We start from the raw sequence: 18,713 nt of genomic DNA on the forward strand, positions 1-18,713 counted from the left end.
ACCCGTGGCACTTCAAAATTGGTCCAATTGGCACCAATACTTTCAAATCTGAAAGAGTGATTACATAATGTGAAAGTTGTGGTACGTTTAAATAAGTCGTAAAGTTCATCATAAAGAATGCCCATTAAACAGGAAAAACAACACTACCAACAGTATTGTCTTGAACCATACATCACTTTGTGGTATAATCAGGATTATCTGGACAAATTAAAATTAGTCATTAGCGGTACAGCTTAAGTGATGCGTGGTTCATGACATGTAGATAACATCTACCATTTGTCATATTGGACATCGGAACTGCAGTATTAAGAGCGCGCCCTTTGCCTCTAACCCAAAGATGTGTTTGAAGGGCCATTTTACTTATGATATGGATATTGCTGTGATCCGACATCAGTCTTTAATATTTACTCACGTTGGCTCACATAATGTACCTATTAGAGTGTTATGCTGAGCAGACGTACTGGTGAGCCAGGAAGAGAGGCGTAGCAGCCGACATTTATTGGATTGTTGTTATTGAAGCGATTTCGCGCAGATGTAGTCAACGACTTAGCATTACCTCACGCATTACTGTTTAATCACCTCTTCGTCTTGCCAATATCTAGGGCACTTGAGGAACTCAGGCTAATGCGTGCATGTTTGTTTATTTTCACGATCACGTACGACGTGTAAACTTTTCCCGGTATTTCAAAATTATTTATTAGGATCTTCGCAATTACTTGCCGTTTGTGCAGTAGGGCGTTCTGAAACTTAAATATAAAACATATTCGAGGGATCACTAACAATCAGATATTTCCACCAGACATTAGTGATTATTTGATACGGTTTTTAAAATGAAATGTTCGAGAAGTGCTGTACGTCATAAAAAAAAAGTTTTCTTTATTTCTATTACCATGATTACCACGGCCTTTCTTCCGTACAATTTATTTTCTTATTTTAGAGTTTCTTGGAACATTTGCTATCACTATCAGATGCCCATGCACACTTGACCATCATGGATAGAAAACATTAAGTAGAATAAAAATAGCTACAGAAGTATATGACATTTGCATGCAGTAACGGCTTGAGGTATACATATTTTTGACGTTACAAAGCCAAGATGCATTTGCGTATAATGTACATGTGTGTGTATCGTACAATGGCAGCGCAAAACTCCATTATTTTGCTTATGATGAATTCACATTCAATTGTCACTAACTGAGAAAAATAAACAAGAAAACGCAGGAGGTTTAAAGCGTCGTGCAAACACATCTCAATGCGACTTTCAATGGGGTTACCAGAATTGGTGACTCCATGAAATATACTCTCCCTGTGTGGGAGATTTTAAGACCATGTTTTCCATAATAGAGGGGTGTGGATTTCAACTGGAATAGCCCAAACGAATGAAGAGGAAAATGTGGTTCATTAATTAAAACGGGGTTATTTATTTATGCAAAGCAATATCTGCATGGTTTGAACTATATAAAAACAACGCTGGTCAAACATATCGGCATGCGTAAAATTAATTTTTACAGTAAACGCCGTATATATAAGGGGTGTTAAATAGTTTAGGCTATTCATGATTTACATGGACATGTAGATCTACGCAGATTTGCCGAGTTGTTTTCACCGCTTGGCTACATTAATTTAGCATAATATATCTGGTGAGATGAGAAACTCTTAATATACATCTAGCTGTAGGCCTACGGAGATGTAGATGCATTTTAAAGCACTACAAATGTGCCTAAAAGCTTTGGTAAAGAATATTTAAGTATTTTACCATGATTTATTAGATCACATTTTGGGCTAAAACGCTCCGGGCAAGCTCTTAACATGCTTAGACGTACACGGACAAAGATATATATGCCTGAGATATGCCCATTAGTCTTAGACTAGAGATGCCTTTGTAAACAGTTTTGTTTTTGTTGTGTTTTCACCTACCAACTTTGTACTTTGTTGTTTGACGGTGATTAAAACTTCACTGCTATTCAAATTTTGTTGTTGTTCCCTTCGGCCTTCTAATCTCTTTTGTGATTTGAAGATAAAATAAGTAAGACTTGTGGCGCAAATCCATATAATTAACAATTACACAGAATTTGAAAGTATATAAATGAGGCGGCACACGTTGTACGCAGAATAATTACCATTGTAACCAATGGAGTTTATTTTCAAGTCGTTCATTCCCATCGCTGTACCAGGTAAGGTATAAATAAATGCCCGCAATCGGCTTTAATTAACAATATCCCACAATGCGCTGCGACTAACTTGAAATGAGCAGAGGCTTACAAGCTCTCTGTCCTACTATCTGCAGCAAAAATAGTACCCGTCAACGCTTCAGGTGAAGCAAAACGGACAGGAATTATTCGCGGGGAATTATTGTGTATTATATTTAGGTGGTTCGTTCTTTTCTGAATTCGTTGTATTGTGGCCCGTATGGTAGTTTATTCCAGTCTTGAACTCTTCTGGGCCAGAAGAACGAGAGTACATATATAGCAGTCTTTACACTGCAAAAACAAGTGTTTATATTTAAACACCATATTGTGTTTATCAGAGCAACACTTAATAAACACATAATTCATGTTAATGTTCTAACACTAATGTTCATAAATTAACACTTGGTGTTATATTACAAACACTAATGTTTGTAATATAACACAAAGTGTTAATTTTTGAACATTAGTGTTAGAAAAATTAACATTAGTGTTAGACCATTAACATGAATTATGTGTTTATTAAGTGTTGCTCTGATAAACACAATATGGTGTTTAAATATAAACACTTGTTTTTGCAGTGTAGGCCCATGAAAGTCAATTCCGAGTTTATCGTCCCTTTTTTTTTTTTTTGGTGAGGTGACTTTTTCATTTTTCATTATTTCATCAGATTTCGTTATTGACCTAAAATGCGTGTTGATTTAAAGCCACACTCATACATGTTATTTATAAACATGTTTTTACATGGGTAGGGACTAGAAAAGTTAGAAAAGAGCCTGGTTTTGCTTCCAAGTTATGAATTTATATGTTTTACAAAAAAAAAAAATATGTTTCCAATTGCTAAAACTGCATGGTGAAAACACTGATATTTTGAAAATAATGAATTATTTTGGCAAAAAGTGACGCGGGCGGGGGACGATAAACTCGGAATTGACTTTCACGCGCCTTATAGTGCTGTTATGATCTGATGAGTTCAGATGGGAGCACCGTAGGAGGTTGGAACGGCAGAAGGAGGTCATCGACCAGCAAGGGTGACCCTCTGTCCTGGGTCCGGCCCTGTGGAGGATGGTGAACCTGTTGGCTGTTCCACGGTCTTTCATAGAACAGCAATTCATGTGACATTGCATTAGAAGTTTTTTTGTGGTCATTCATAACAAAGAGCTACAAAACGCACATTGAATATCTCTATATAGTGCAGAAGAGTGAGTGGAATGTGGAGCAACTCTTTTTTGGAGTGTTGTTACGGTTCATTTATCAACACAAACTCAGGCGGCGGATGACATGATCGAGCCGGCAACTTGTGAAACCGCCCGGCCGTATGGCATTTTCCAATATAGTCGGTTAGTTTTGTGGGGTTCATTATCGAACCCCAACGGTTTTAGCTTGTATTTATATTATTTATCAACATAGGCCTATTTGTTTGTGATATTTCAAGCGTTTTAAAATTTCAAAATAATCCCATTCAATTACACGGTTAACGATGAAAATTTACTGAATTTAGAGAATGCCACCACCTGCACAAACTAGAAGTTCATTCTTTTCAGATTGATTTTCACTCTTTCCCATACCAGTTTTAGCGTTCGGGGCATATATGGGAAGCAAAAGCCCCTGGTCAAAGAGAAGGCCGGGGCTATTCCATTTAAGTCAACATCCCTTGTCATGCTTGCGGGAAGATTTTGTAAATATCATATAAACTCCTCAAAAAACAAAAACGGTTGTACAGCTCAACTTACCGTACTTTTCCTAACCAGACAGTCCATGCCAAAATTGTTACTACACCTTTACATTTCATCGAATCTCTTTTTGATGTCTGTCATTTTGAACATCACACTTGAAAGATGTATGCTATGTAGAAACTTTATTTTGCAATTTCATAATTTGCATATTATTAGCATATTTGCAAGAAAAAACATGAAAATCAATAAATACCTATATTTTTCACAATTTCAATATTTTATTAGAAATTAAACATGTAGGCCGTTTGTTATGACTTGATGAATGAAGCTGTTAAAACAGATTTTGATATTTTTGCTTATTTTTCCTTTTTTGCCCCAAAATGTGTAAAAATCAACATTTTTTGGATGACCTATATTTTCTTTGAATATTTATCAAATTTTTTAATTTAGGTATAATACAGTGCAGAAAAAGATGTCAAAAAAAACTGTTAAAACAGATTTCCAATAAATTGTTCCATTTTCCATTTTGGGTTAAATACTCAATTTTCATGCGCGGGATATTTGAAACATAAAATGAAAACATGTCCATTGCACTTTTTCCTCGAGATGTACTATAATATCAAGGTTACGGATATATTATAATCCTTTCTTATCTTCACTGATCCATCAGATACCTATTGTTATGAATGATCAATGAAAAAGTTCAGAACTATGCTACTAATGGTCTGTCAAGTATCTATAGTTATTTTCATGACTGTGTCAACTCAAAAATCATGCAAGGTCGAATGTAGGAAAAGTATGATCAGTTGAGCTGTATATCATCTCCATATTGTTTGATATCAGTGAAAACATTGTTCTTTCCTGTCAACGATAACTTATTCCACGGCTGAGTAACTTTCTTTGAAAGACAGAGAGGTCTCAAAGAAAATGTTCCAAACTGACCGTTGTCTGCGCTCATCTCATTGCTTTGAATGAATGAATGAATGAATGAGTGTGTTATTGCATGAATAAAAGAATGAGTGAAAAAAGTATGGGATTAACAGGTGGATCGAAATGGATCAACGCAAGTCAATCTCTCTTGCTGCTCACTTCTTCAATTGCAAAGTAAGTTCTATGGTTCGATTATCAGATCTGGATAAGGCTCGAGCTATTGGTCAGCTTGAACTAGCTGAGACGAATATATTCGTCTCAGGCTTGAGCCCTGGTGGTGTATCAAGTTGCGGCAACTTTTGGAGTTCGCATGCAGTATGATCTCCAAACTAAAAGTCAAGTTTCGTCAGACCGGAGAGGTTAAAGACAGACCCAGAAGTGGCCGCCCAAGAAAAACAACGGCTGCAGAAGACTCAGGCTGCCAGCACTTCGAAACCGTAGACTAATCATGCTAATGAGACAATGTGATATTCCTTACTCACTGATGCAAATGGCGCAGACAATGGTAGATTTGGCACATTTTGTTTAAGACCTCTCTGTCTTTCAAAGACCGTGGAATAAGTTATGGTCACAAATTTGACGTCATTTTTGACAGGAAAGAATAACGTGTGTATTGATAATGAAACAATACGAAAATAAATTTCAAAAATTTCTGATAATATAGCCGTTTTGGAAAGTTTCCAAACTTTTTTTGAAGAGTTTATTAGGCAGCACCATTTTAATTTCATAAACATCCTCTGAGAGAGTTTAAAAATAGAGTTGGCTAATTCATACTACCCCTGTGGACATGGTGGAAGATATTTGCAAAATCTCTACATGGGGAATGTGGCCTTTAAATTCGAGTAGCCAAATTTGATCCCGAATAGAGGAGAAAGAGCATCCAAAAAGGCCCGTAACCCGGGCCGCATGACATGTTTTTCTTCCCAGTTTTACCTGAAAATACAGTGTACTCACCTCTGGTCTACTACTATGCTGTCCCTTATCCCTCAAAGACATTTCATTGTCTTTTTTTTGGAGAGATAGTTAACTATTTTGACAAGATGACTGCGATGGTATATGTAAAATGTTGGTCAATGATGACGCAACGATGTATTTAGCAACTTTTTTTCTATACATTTTGGTCTTTAGTTGGATATAAATTTATTTCGATCGACTGAAATTTGAACACATACATCCACTATCATATCATACTTTAAGAGAGGCCACTTTGTGTCTATACATAGAGTCCCGTGCAACAGTTTTGGACAAAGGTGCCAGCCGCCGGGTTAGAATTAAACCTTCCAGTTTATTTTAAAGCCACATCTTTTAAAATAAGTTTGAGCAATTTTTTTTTTTTAATCTGAATTTTGTCATGTGTAATGTTTACACATGTCCCACCCAACTTGCACCTAATTGGATTTAACTAAATTCAGGACAACAGAGCAAATTTGACATGTTTGAACTAAAGTTACGACTTCAAATCCCCAGAACACTCTGTATGGTTACACACAAAACCATCATCAATACTCTATACATGGTAGTATTTAAACATGCGGTTTACAAAGTAGCAAGAAGTGGGTTTTTTAAAAACACTTTTCTAATTAAAATTGCTCGATCAGAAAAGATGTCTGGGTATAAATAAACTTGAGTAACTTCTGAGCTCAAAAATAACGACCAGACAACGTAATAATCGGCGTATGGAATTAAAAGACGGTCTATTCAAACAACTTTTTGTTCCCATGCGGATGCTATACATGTAGGCCTATTAAATTATAGAAAGACCGTGCATGCAGCAGCTGTTTGTATGATCAGAGAAGATGAGAATACTCTGGTATGATTAAACAAAAGACTTGCTCGAAGGTGCCCTTTGTTTACTGATGTACTTGGACATTGCATGCAGGTCTTTGTTATACTCTTTGACCATGCATGATGACGACACAAAAGGAAAACCCGAATAGGTGTAAATTGACCAATTTTTCACGATCGTAAGATATTATACATTATATACTACAGCCGCAATATGATCTAATAGAATTAAGGTACCAGCTATAATAAACAAATAAAATTTAAAACCAGCAGCCAATATTCTTATTTAAGACCTCATTTTGTTGCAATCTATTGAGTTAAAGAAACTAAACAGTGATCTAAACCAAGGAACGAAATTAAAAAGTTGCATTTTAATGTAAGCACGGCGCTAGTTCTCTTGTTCAAGAACCCTTTGAGTAGAAATCAATAGGGCATCCAATGGAGTAATCTCTAACTTTTGAATTTGCATCTTTCTTATTGTGGATCATCGTGTCTTCATTATTTTCTTGACCAATCTTAGTTTCAACGAATGGGGTCTTAAATCTGAGCTAAAAGATGCAATCAGTGCATGGCTGCTGGTTCTATTAATTACGACATTCAATTCAATTCATAATTATTCATCATTTAGGGTATTATGGGGTGGAAATAACTGGTACCTTTATTATTTTGCTGTTTGTAAACTACAGTGATTTAAAGGAAAAATCATTCCAAAAAAACTAGATCGACATTTTTTACTGATCCGAAAGACAGAATAAACGAATAACATAATAGGTTTCTATTATTCCTTACGCATACGGTGATAAGTATCAAACTAGTTTGTTTGTTTGCTTTGTCTATTTTATGAAATTAAATATTATTATAAAAATGGGCCTATTATAACCTCATATTTTGAAGAATCTCTTGGGCCTGACCTTTGATTTTTTTGATGTTGTGAATTTGTAAACAAATTTTCAGCTATCACGTAGGCCTATATTAGATGATGTGCACGTTACATCATTTTTTACTAGGACAAGGACTGAAACACAAGGAACTTAGCTCAAATATTCAGAATATGTATTAGAAAGCATTAAAAAATAACAATTGTTTTTTCTCAGCAAGATGTTACCATTTGACAGTGGAATTGTGGGTGTAATTCACGTTGGAAATGTAATATAGCCTTTTGTAGTGCTTTTGCTGCGTAGATACTTTATGCAGACGTCAGCATCGTGATAATTGACAAACACTCGTTTCCGCCTGCGCATGCTGTTAACCATCACAATACAAAAACCGCATCACTTACATCCGATTTATGACTACTTAAAAACATTTCAACCAATTAGAAACAAAATACAGCATTTCCTGTAGATATGTAAATCACACCTTTAAATCTCTAACAGTTACCTACACATTTTATACAATTTTAAAACCTAAATTTGCTTAAATTTAGTTGCATTTGGGAAAGCATGGTGCAATAAAGTAGTTCCACCCTGATATAATCACTCCGCGGTAGTGGTTAAGAGTGAATACTAAATGTAAGCAGACGACAGAATCACTTTCGCTAAGAACGCAAGACAGTACACAACCAAGCAGCAGCGGGCTGCGCTGTTATATATACACACCAGTCTTGTTATTTTTTCTACATTCATACAAATTGCAGCTGGAATACAACCTATTTTTCATATTTTGTACATGAACAACTACTATTTTAAACCTTGTTGGAATTACATCGCCATATATAAGTAAGTATTCAGTATTTTTGACTCTATAGTTTCATTTTGTGTCTTGGTTTTGGGTGTTGTTTACGTCATCTGTGTTCTGGCATACACCTTTCAGAGAAAAAAATACCAAAAAATTTCATTTTAATATAGTGTGCTCAATATTTTACTTTTGCAATGGCAAGCAAGTTTGTATATTTTGCAAATATGAATTAAGTTATAATACATTTTGCGTTTATATTAATCTACAACCACTTTCATATATAATATATCCTAGGTAACTGCCTTCGCTTAAACCACATGCATGCACCGATCCACACGTTTTCGACCTCGCTTTAACATGCGTGCTTACTAAGGGCATATATAGACATGTGCGGCAGTAGGCTATAGTATATAGGTGTGATATATCTTGAACATTTTGGTGATTTTCTGTCGTGAAATGCTTTTTTAAATGGACTTTGCTACTACTTCAAATATGACTTTTGTTTATAATATAATAATATTTACAACGATTTTAATTGAACCATATTGGGGATATATTTGCCAACGATTTTATATGATAATGATTCAACAAGATAACCGGGGCTCTATAATAACATTGTCAATAGTGTGTAGGCGTTCAGAAAAGCATTTGCATTAAACCGATCTTTATAAATCAAAGAAGAAAACATATTTTTACGTCTCTCTCGAATATATTTCAGAAAATGCCTGATCTATCAAGGGCATCGACACATGTATACGATACAACATTTCTCATTATTATAACTGATACTTGATTCAAGCTGTTACCATGGTGTATTTCGCTTTATAATTTCACCGAGCCTAGCTATATTATATAGTGTAGTCACTATTCGTTAAAATGAATATTTTAAATATGCTTATAACAGGCAAATACTGATATACGGTACATGATATTGCACACAAATCCGACAAATTTAAAAAGAACATTCGTATTGAAGTTGAATTCAGAAGCACTTGTTAAGGCCTGTGTTATCTCACTTTGTGTAGAACCTGAAACTAGAATGTATTTCACCCAAATTTGGATTGAAATGCTGTTTTGTTACTGTGATTTGCAAAGAAAACAACAAGCTTTCGATGCATGATAGGGCTTTAGAATGAATATCAATGGAATAAATGTCAAAAGTTGGTTATAGCCGGTATGTCTTGTTTGGGATATATATTAATATTAATTTTTTTTATTAAAATCATATTTTTTAATAAATTGCTATTTGAGGCAAGAGCCACAAGGGATCTTCCATAAATCAGTGCTGTTTCCTATCTTATGATACTCATCAGTCACCATGCGAGTTTAAAAATAGATCCGTAACTGCGGCATGTAATACCGTGTTCCATGCGTAGCTATGGGAGGGTGGGTAGTAAGAGTCGGCCAGATTTCAATGAATGAATTTCACTGGGTGATGTCAGCGTATCTTTAATTACATTCTTAAAGCAATGTCAGATTCTTAAATAAGTGTATGCGGATCCGGAAAACACCGAGAATGTTGTTGCGTTTGAATGACGTAGATTGCAAGCAGGACTATTGCCTGTGTTCTCCGTGAGGATGACATCTTCGTTGTATATTTCGAGATGTTGGCATATTATGACCTTCTTGGTGGCATTTTCAGGAGATGCTGCATACATTCCGACTTGCGTAATAGGTTAGTGTTCGCCAGGTGTGCGTAAGAAGCAGTAAACAACGACTGCTTTTTAACACGGCAGATTAAGTTTCATGAAATCGAAAACGATCAACTTTTGTTTAATCTAATCCATAGGGTGGTGGATGTTTAAACTTAAAAACAATATTTTCCTAACTACTACTATTATTATAACGAATTTAATAATAAATGAACAAAATAGGTAAACCAAAATAAGTAAATAATCATAACAAATGTAAAATCAGTGAACATTCCGTTTGATGATAAATATCACTGCAAGCCGTTTGACAATATCCATTTTATCAACTTTGGAAAGTTATCTAAAAATAAAAAAAATTCGCATATAGCTTTAACAATGCGCATGCGCAGCAGCTGGTTTCAATGTCCTTTATTTGCATGTTCAGTTTATGGTTAATGTCAATTTTGTGTGTGTGATTGCGCTGTGTAACTTAAATAAATGTATAGATCTTTAGATCTGACCAAGCTGTTACAGTACAGCAAATATTGAAATAATCTTTTGTCCATACGCAATCAATCGACCTTCACCTCAATCCAATCATTGATTATTTTAATATGCTAAGTTTAAGATCAATAAACAGGTTGCCGTTGGTCCAAGACCATGTATGTTGAGAAGAAATGAACTTGACATGAATTGCGTTAAAATCTGTTCAGGCCCAGTATTTTTTCAGTTAAATTTTGAACCTTTGTTTATATCCATGATATTAATAAAGCTTGGACAAAGTGGTCAGAAATTTAAAATCATCAATTTCCTTTTCCGTTTGTCAATAATATGATAACAAAGAGAATGTTAAAGTAGACCTAGTCTTTGTCTTCTTACTACATGAAGCACTAATTGACCGGAACATCCACAAGCAGGGTCAAGTCAGTCCAATTATGTCTGCCGATATCTAAAACGTCAGAATGAATTTCAATGTTTTCCTCATTGACACGCATGTCTTATAATAAGACTAAAGCAACACGGGACCTGCTTTTGGAACATACCATCATTTACAAATACCTAGAATTACAAAATTGTTGCACGTTCTAGTCGTTAATCATCATCAATATTGCAACGAAAATAATGTCAACTAGATATTTTTGGGTCTAGCCACTAACATCAATCTTTAAGGATACGATTTTAACAAATATCTTGTTCATAATATGGAGCATATAGGATGCCCTACACTATGATAGCTGTTTTCTTACAAACTTTCTTTTTTGAAGAGTTTTTGTTAATGCATAAAACGAATTCGTGCACGTATTTCCATTAGCTTCCATTATGGGTTAAATGAACGAAAGAAATATATTAAACATATATCAATAGGCCTAATTGAATGTTTGAAAAAGACAGTACATACATATTGTTTTGGGAATACGGTACCGTTACACGAAAATACGCAATCATGAAAATGCTGAAATCGCGTGGGCGGAGTTCATATAGATTTGTAAGTACATTTCCAAAAAACTATAGTATATAATGATAGTGACAATGACAATGTTCCTGTTGAGCAATTTAATATAACTTTAATTGTAATACATACATGACTATTGTTCAAACAGATAGGCCCTATATAATATATTGCAAACGCTGAATTCAACGAATTATTATTAAAACGTCAGTTATTCAATTAAAATAGCGATGAATGAAAGTGAAGCCTTTGATACACGAGGTAATTGCATTGTCGCAACGATGGAACAACAACCTCATTGGGCTATTCCGCTTGAAAACCACACACCCCCTACGTAAGACATGACTTTAATCTTCCACACAGGGAGTGTGAATTTCAAATGGGGTATGACTCCATTTGAAATCTACACCCCCCTGTGGAAGAGTAAGGTCATGTCTCCCATACGGGGTGTACGGATTTTACTGAAGCACATTGCCAACACAATCATTTTCTTAACCATTATTCAATAGTGGATGGAACTTGCGAACACGCACCGTACGTCACCGTGTTTTAAATTGGGCAGTGCTATGAAATAACAGAAACGGGAATATTCCCTCACATATGTAATTGTTAAAAGTTCACCAAGGCGACGACAGAGCCATACGTAGATTGCGGTACATCCGTTTTTAACACGCAGTGATCGATACTACTGACGTCACTAGCACAACACGGGAATGACACTTAACAATTCAACCGATTTTCCACATTTTTTTCACATCAAAGTTTGATGAATTATGACAATTTTAAAGTATGTGGCATAAAAATCGAATCCATTCCAATTAGATGTTGGTTAGCATATTAGAAATATGTCAAATGGTCTATTAAATAATTCATTGTTGCCACATGTAATTGTATTAAAGCAATTTTACGCAATGCTATCTACCGTAGATAGCAGATTTCAGAAGACGACTGCGCCACAATTGGCGTGCTAAACATAGGCTTCAACGTAAAAATGTCAAGTTTTGAGATATTTTCTGACAATATCAAGAGCTATTTTAAGAACCACTGAACTAATACTAGGCTTGTTTGTACTCATTGAAATACATTTTTCATGCTGATTCCAAATATGGTCATGAAAATGTGAAAATCTAAATTTTTTGAAAAAAATGAAACTTGTCTGTAGTTGACATCCGCATGGAGAGGGTTAAGTGGGGCAATGTTGGAGGCGGTACGCTTTACGTGCTGACTAGAAACTTCAAAATGTATTTTAAAAAAGTTTTGTGAAAATATTGAGAGCTATCCCAAGAACCACTGAACCAATGCTGGGTTTATTCTCATGTTACTGCATTTTTCATACTGATCCCAAAATATGGTAATGAAAATGTACAATTCTTTTTTTTTTTTAAAGAAATTGTTGAAAAAAGTGTAGAGATGGTTTAGTGGTAATGCGTGGTAAGACCCCTTTATCTGGTGACAAAATTAATGTTAAAATTGAATATCTTTTTGAATAGCATACTCCCTTTCTTAAATCTATGACAAATTTCAAATGAAATACTTAATGCATGCTCCATGTGTATCTACTAACTGCACGTTCCACATTTTTAATTGAATATTAGGTTGAAATCAATGCATAGTCTACCCGTAACTATATTAAAATGTCATACAGGAAAATAATATAGTGTGCAGGAAATATATAGCAATAAACCAGGTGCCTGTGTGTGTACATGCGTGGTTAATTTTAATAGCGCACAGATACATTATAGCAGCAGTCTATGGCTGCTAAAATCATTCACTATGGCCGGTTTTCTTGTGAATCATACCATGCGTGGTAATTAAAGGAGTCCACTATAATAGTTGATTAATTATGCATTGATGATGACAATGATAGCCTAATACATTTGGGTGTCTTTCTAATTACATTTGGGTGTATTCCTTATATATTTAGTTGTATTCATAATACATTTGTGTGTATTCCTTATATTTGGTGGGTGTATTCCTAATACATTTGGGTGTATTTTTTAAACAGTTTTGAGTTTTTAGTTCATTTATACTTTGATATTTGGCTTTAATATTTTGGCATTTGTTTCTTTATATCAACAACTAATTGTCTGTATAGTATTCTGAGGTTATACCACAAACTAACTAATTTTCCTATTTTTGTCATTTGTACAGGTTCTACAAACAAAGAGTATTGTCAACCACACACCAATCATGAAACCTGAATTAGCAAGTGCTATCAATTTTATCCTGGGTCACTTATACAACAAGTTGCCACGGCGACGAGTAGACATTTTTGCTGAAGAATTAGAGAAGGCGATGGAGATGAAATTTGCAGGACACTGGTATCCGGGTTACCCGAACAAAGGCTCTGGTTATCGCAGTTTGCGAGTCAGTCAAACATTATTAGATCCAGCAATTGCTATTGCTATCCATGAAAGCGGACTTAATCTTGATGACATTGTCAGTAATCTCCCGGAAGATTTAATGGTTTGGGTCGACCCTGGTGCAGTATCGTACCGAGTTGGTGAAAAAGGAATCGTCACAGTAATCTACAAAGATAAAACCAAACAAGAGTCCCATCAGCAAGCCCCTGTCGTGCAGGACGCGACATCCCCCAGCACATCACCAACACCTGTTTCCATCCCTAGCCCAGTGACTGTACCACCAGTGACTGCACCAGTATCAAGCAGCGCCGCGTGGAGCCAACTTACGTGGAGCCAACATATGTGGAACCATCTTCGTGGAGCCACCTTATGTGGAGCCACCTCCTTTAGTGGCTCCAATCCCACAAATGCCACCTCAAGCAATTCCAACCACACAACCACAGCCATTAGGGGCTCCACCACAACTTATGACGCCACAAGAATTCAACTACAATCCCGAGGCTAAAGAGTTTCTTCCGATGGATGGCTTAACTTCTTCGCTAGGAAACATGCAGTTAGGATCTCCTGGATCAACGCTAGGGTACCAACACATGGGCCAACTTGGCTTTAATCCAATTGCACCCGATGCGGTGCAAAAGCCCGACCTGTATCAGCACCAGGAACATCAAGACCCAGTTCGCTAACTTTTACAGCCGCATCCTTTGCACAGACCAAATTCGGCTCTACCAAACTGAAGAGTTCTGGTAAGCGTGTGAACTTTCAGCAGCTTTCCCCAACGGAGTTTGCCAATTATATGAAGCAACGCTCTGCCATGAAGAGCTTCCGTGGACAACGATCTCCTGTTAACACTCGCGATATTTCTACTCTCCAACAGACATCAAAAGAAGAAGCGATCAATGGATGGCTGGACCATTCCATGGCTCCCCAACACCACTCACCCGCTGCCCTGAGTCCTGAACCTAGCCAACAGACAGGTTCGGATCCCTTTGCTAATAACAGTTGGATGTTTTATGATGGATGGAGTACGAGCACATCTACTGCTGAGCAGTATGCTCCACACTCCCTCATCGCCGCCAACTAAAATATAACTGTAATATTTAACTGGTGATGGTGCCAGCAGGGGTGTGGAGGGGGCGGGTGGGTGTGTGAATTGGGTTTATCCATTTGAAGTCCACACTCATGGAAGATTTTCAAAATATCTTTCAAATGGAATTAGCACATTAATCAACTCTATTTGGAACTCACCCTCCTTTTGTGAAAGATTCGGGTTGAATCTTTCTAAGAGGGTGTATGAAATTCCAATGGAATTACCTAATGTGTTCATTCCATTTGATATTCACACTCCCCCTCTGGAAGTTATTTCTAACATCTTCCACAGGGGTAGTGTGGATTTTAAATGGAATAACCCAATACTGCAAGAAATCACTTGGTGTTTTCCACAAAATTATTTTATTATCTATTTCAGAGTGAAATAGAAACTTACAACTCTTCGTGTTGATTTTATAAAATTTGTGCAAGTGTGGTCGCAATTTTAGACCCACTTTTGTATAACTTGTGCTGAAATCAATGGTTGTTGGGAGTGGGTGCGTGGGAGGGTTTAGGGTTGAAATACTCCTGGGAGCACCGTCACTGGGTAAAAGTGTCATCTTTCAGGCAGAATTGAGTATATATTTAGTTGATTCACCATATCAATAATCCTACATATTTGAACATATCTGGTACTTGATTTATTGTGGCATTTACAGAAGTACGAAAACATATTGTTTTTTTTATCAAAGTACATTTTATGAAGAATATTTACAAATCATTTCAGTTTGCCTGAAAGATGAAGTATAACAGCTCATATAGTGTGGTCAATATCAACGATGACCTATGACCTAAGGTCATGTATTTTGCTACCATGGCAATGGTGTCAAAGGTCATATGGTGTTGACCTCACATTAGGCTCTTTGCCAGCCTTTTTATTATTTTACACTTATGATGAAACCATACAGAGTACTTTAGAGCATCATAACTTGCACAATGTATTATTATTATTATTGTTATGGGGAAAAGGTTTATTTTTTGATCACTAGTTTAGTAAACGGCCATTTCCAACCGTATTTCTAGTTTATCATCACAATGTATTTTCATATTTTAAAAACATTAAGTAGGCAGTGCAGAGCTAAACCAAAGTTGTTTACATATATTTCTTGTATTTTCTCATTATGTCAACATTTTTGTCCACCAACTCCAAGCAACAAATATGAGTTTTAATATTTTATGTATCACTTGTAAAAAAGATAAATGAAAAATCTAAAAAAAAGTAAGTTAAGTCACTTTCACATGCCATTCCACTTTGCTAAGGTTTTGACATTTATTTGACAAAAAGCCAAAAGAAATAAAGAAATATTGTAAATTATAAAAAAAAAAGAAATAACATGCCAAATCATTTGGCAGTCCAGCAAACACAAAATATTGTCATAACATTTTGAAAATGGGCTATCATCATCTGAAATCCATACACCCACTATGGAAGACACAACTTTAATCATTCACAGAGGGAGTATGTGTTTCAAATGGGGTTACCTGAATGGGTGACTCCATGTGAGATAACACCTGTGTGTAAGATATCTTCCATAGGGGTGTATAGATTTAACTGGAATAGCCCACTGATGCACAAAAGTTGCCAAAAAACAAATGTCAGGTTACATAAATGTTTTAATCAAAATAACATTTTCTACAAATCTCTCTAAACATTGTCACAAGACATTGAAATATATGTTATTTAATTGATGACAAAAGATGATGTATTTAAATGTTTGCAAACCACATTTTACTGTAACATTTTGATAACATTGAAAAAAATGACGTTTAGTAGAATGTTTTCATATTCTTTAAATGTCAACCCATCATTTAAAGTTACGTAAACATTTTATAAATATTTTAAAAAGTTTTAAAACTAAAAGATATTTTGTGTTTGCTGGATGGGTTTATAATAAGTTACATTAAAAATATCATTAATTTTTTTATAATAATTTTGTAATATTTATCATCTTGAAAAAAGTCTGTAACTATAATTATCATGACCTTTGACTTCCACAAATGAGACAAAAGCATTGTGGGAAATATGTGTGAGACTGACCTATCAATGCCTACTTAGTAGTGTACTCTTTGCTTCACTCCAGTTTGGTAGAGATGTCAGTGCTTAATGCTTGGCATCCTGGCTTCAACATAAAAAAGTTTTGAGATATTTCTCAAAATAAAATTATCAAGAGGTATCTCAATACTAGGCGTGTTTGTACTCATTTTAATGCATTTTTCATGCCGATTCCAAATATGGTCATGAAAATGTACAATTCTGAAATATTTTGAATTTTTATAGACAATTTGGAACTTGTCGTCTGCAGTTGACACCCATATGGTGGGGGTTAATATGCAATGTGCTGCAAACATGTCAACAAAACCCCCTTGCACGGGTGTATAGTATACCCCCTATGGGTTGAGGTTAGGACATGATTTGATACTGCCGTCACTACATGCAAAGATTTATCATTTTAATGACGAAATGAGGTTAATTTTGGTCTGATATAGATAAAAAGGAAGATGTAAATCACAAATTTTGTTCCAGCCAATCAGCAAGCAAATACATCACTACCAAACTGGATGTGAAACAAAACATAGTCAAACCACAGAGAAGATATCTTACCCTTCCCACAATCCTTTGCAACATGATGCAACACCCTGTTACATCAAATGACAATTGTATTACTGGTTCCCTTTGTTTCCATGTTAAGAATAGACTGGCTAAACATGGGTCGATAGTCAAGAAATTAACACATTTAGCAAGATCTGGATGTCCTGTTCTTTAAGGTACTTCTTGTTTATACTATCGACCCATGTTGCACCAGATAGCAAATCAGAACAGAAAACTGAAATGGAAGAAATGCATTGTGGGAAGTTTAAGATATTTTCTCTGGCCGAACCCAATTTAAGTACCTAATGTCACATTTACAATTCCATGTATGTTAATCTGTTTGATACCAAATTTCTATTTTTAGTATTTTGATTTAAGGAGAAAAAACTAGATGTTGAAGTATATAATGCAATTTTTACTATTTTGGTATTAAAATGAGAGATATTATTCAAGCTATGAGAAGCCGAATTTGTATTTGAATTGTGCAATAACCACTGAATTTAATGATGATGATAACTATTATTATGATCACGGTGCATGTATCTATTATATATCATTGTCTGATTCAAACTATTTATAAGTTCATATTGAAAACATTAAAAGAGTGTTTTGGAACTTTGGCATCAAAATGTGTCTTCTGATTGAATTTTGTTGTCTTCTTATAAACATACTTAAAACTACTCAGTACCAGTGGTGGCACCACAGGGAGGGGCCACCAAGAGGGGGGGGGGCAGAGTCAGAGATCTTGCCCCAGTAACACTGATCAAAAATATTATTCTAATGTGTCCTCTCAGCATGGGGGTGTTGCCCAGGGTATAGGGTACCAAGGGGGTGTTGCCCGAGGGATGGGGTACACATAGATAGGTATTCAAAAAGCCGTAACCCTTATTCAAGTACTTATATTCCTTGTAAAATCACCCCTATAACAAGTGATTCCCATTTACGCAATTGTGACACCCTATATACATGGATCCTGGGTTCTCTACCAGATGTCAGTTTGACTGAAATTCATTTCCTCAATGCAATAGGGGTATTGCATTAACAATTGATACAGCTCTCAATGCAATAGGGGTATTGCATTAACAATTGATACAGCTCTCAATGCAATAGGGGTATTGCATTAACAATTGATACAGCTCTGAGGTTAATCTATCTCATTTGCTATAAAGATTCATCTAATAGTGCATTAGCTGAGCATGTTTTCCAATTTGGCTGGGTTGCACAGACTAGTTTGGGTCCATGGTTACCTCCCGTAAGACCTTTTCAGTAAATGAAGATCTGGCTGTCAGTGTCAGAATGTATACCTTTGAAATCAATCTCCTTTGTTAAACTAAAGGAA

General features: G+C 35.6%; 1 protein-coding gene across 1 annotated transcript; it reads left to right on the forward strand.

Moving 5' to 3' along the window:
• Positions 1 to 8,078: 8,078 nt before the first annotated feature.
• Positions 8,079 to 18,003, forward strand: LOC140143590 (protein Tob1-like). Its single transcript, XM_072165402.1, is given in 4 exon segments — positions 8,079 to 8,295; positions 13,487 to 13,993; positions 14,061 to 14,274; positions 14,277 to 18,003. Coding segments are annotated over 3 exon segments (1,185 nt in total). The 5' UTR covers positions 8,079 to 8,295; positions 13,487 to 13,525; the 3' UTR covers positions 14,780 to 18,003.
• The last annotated feature ends 710 nt before the right edge of the window (positions 18,004 to 18,713 follow it).

This window comes from Amphiura filiformis, unplaced genomic scaffold (assembly GCF_039555335.1).
Source record: "Amphiura filiformis unplaced genomic scaffold, Afil_fr2py scaffold_24, whole genome shotgun sequence".
NCBI classification, from domain to species: domain Eukaryota; kingdom Metazoa; phylum Echinodermata; class Ophiuroidea; order Amphilepidida; family Amphiuridae; genus Amphiura; species Amphiura filiformis.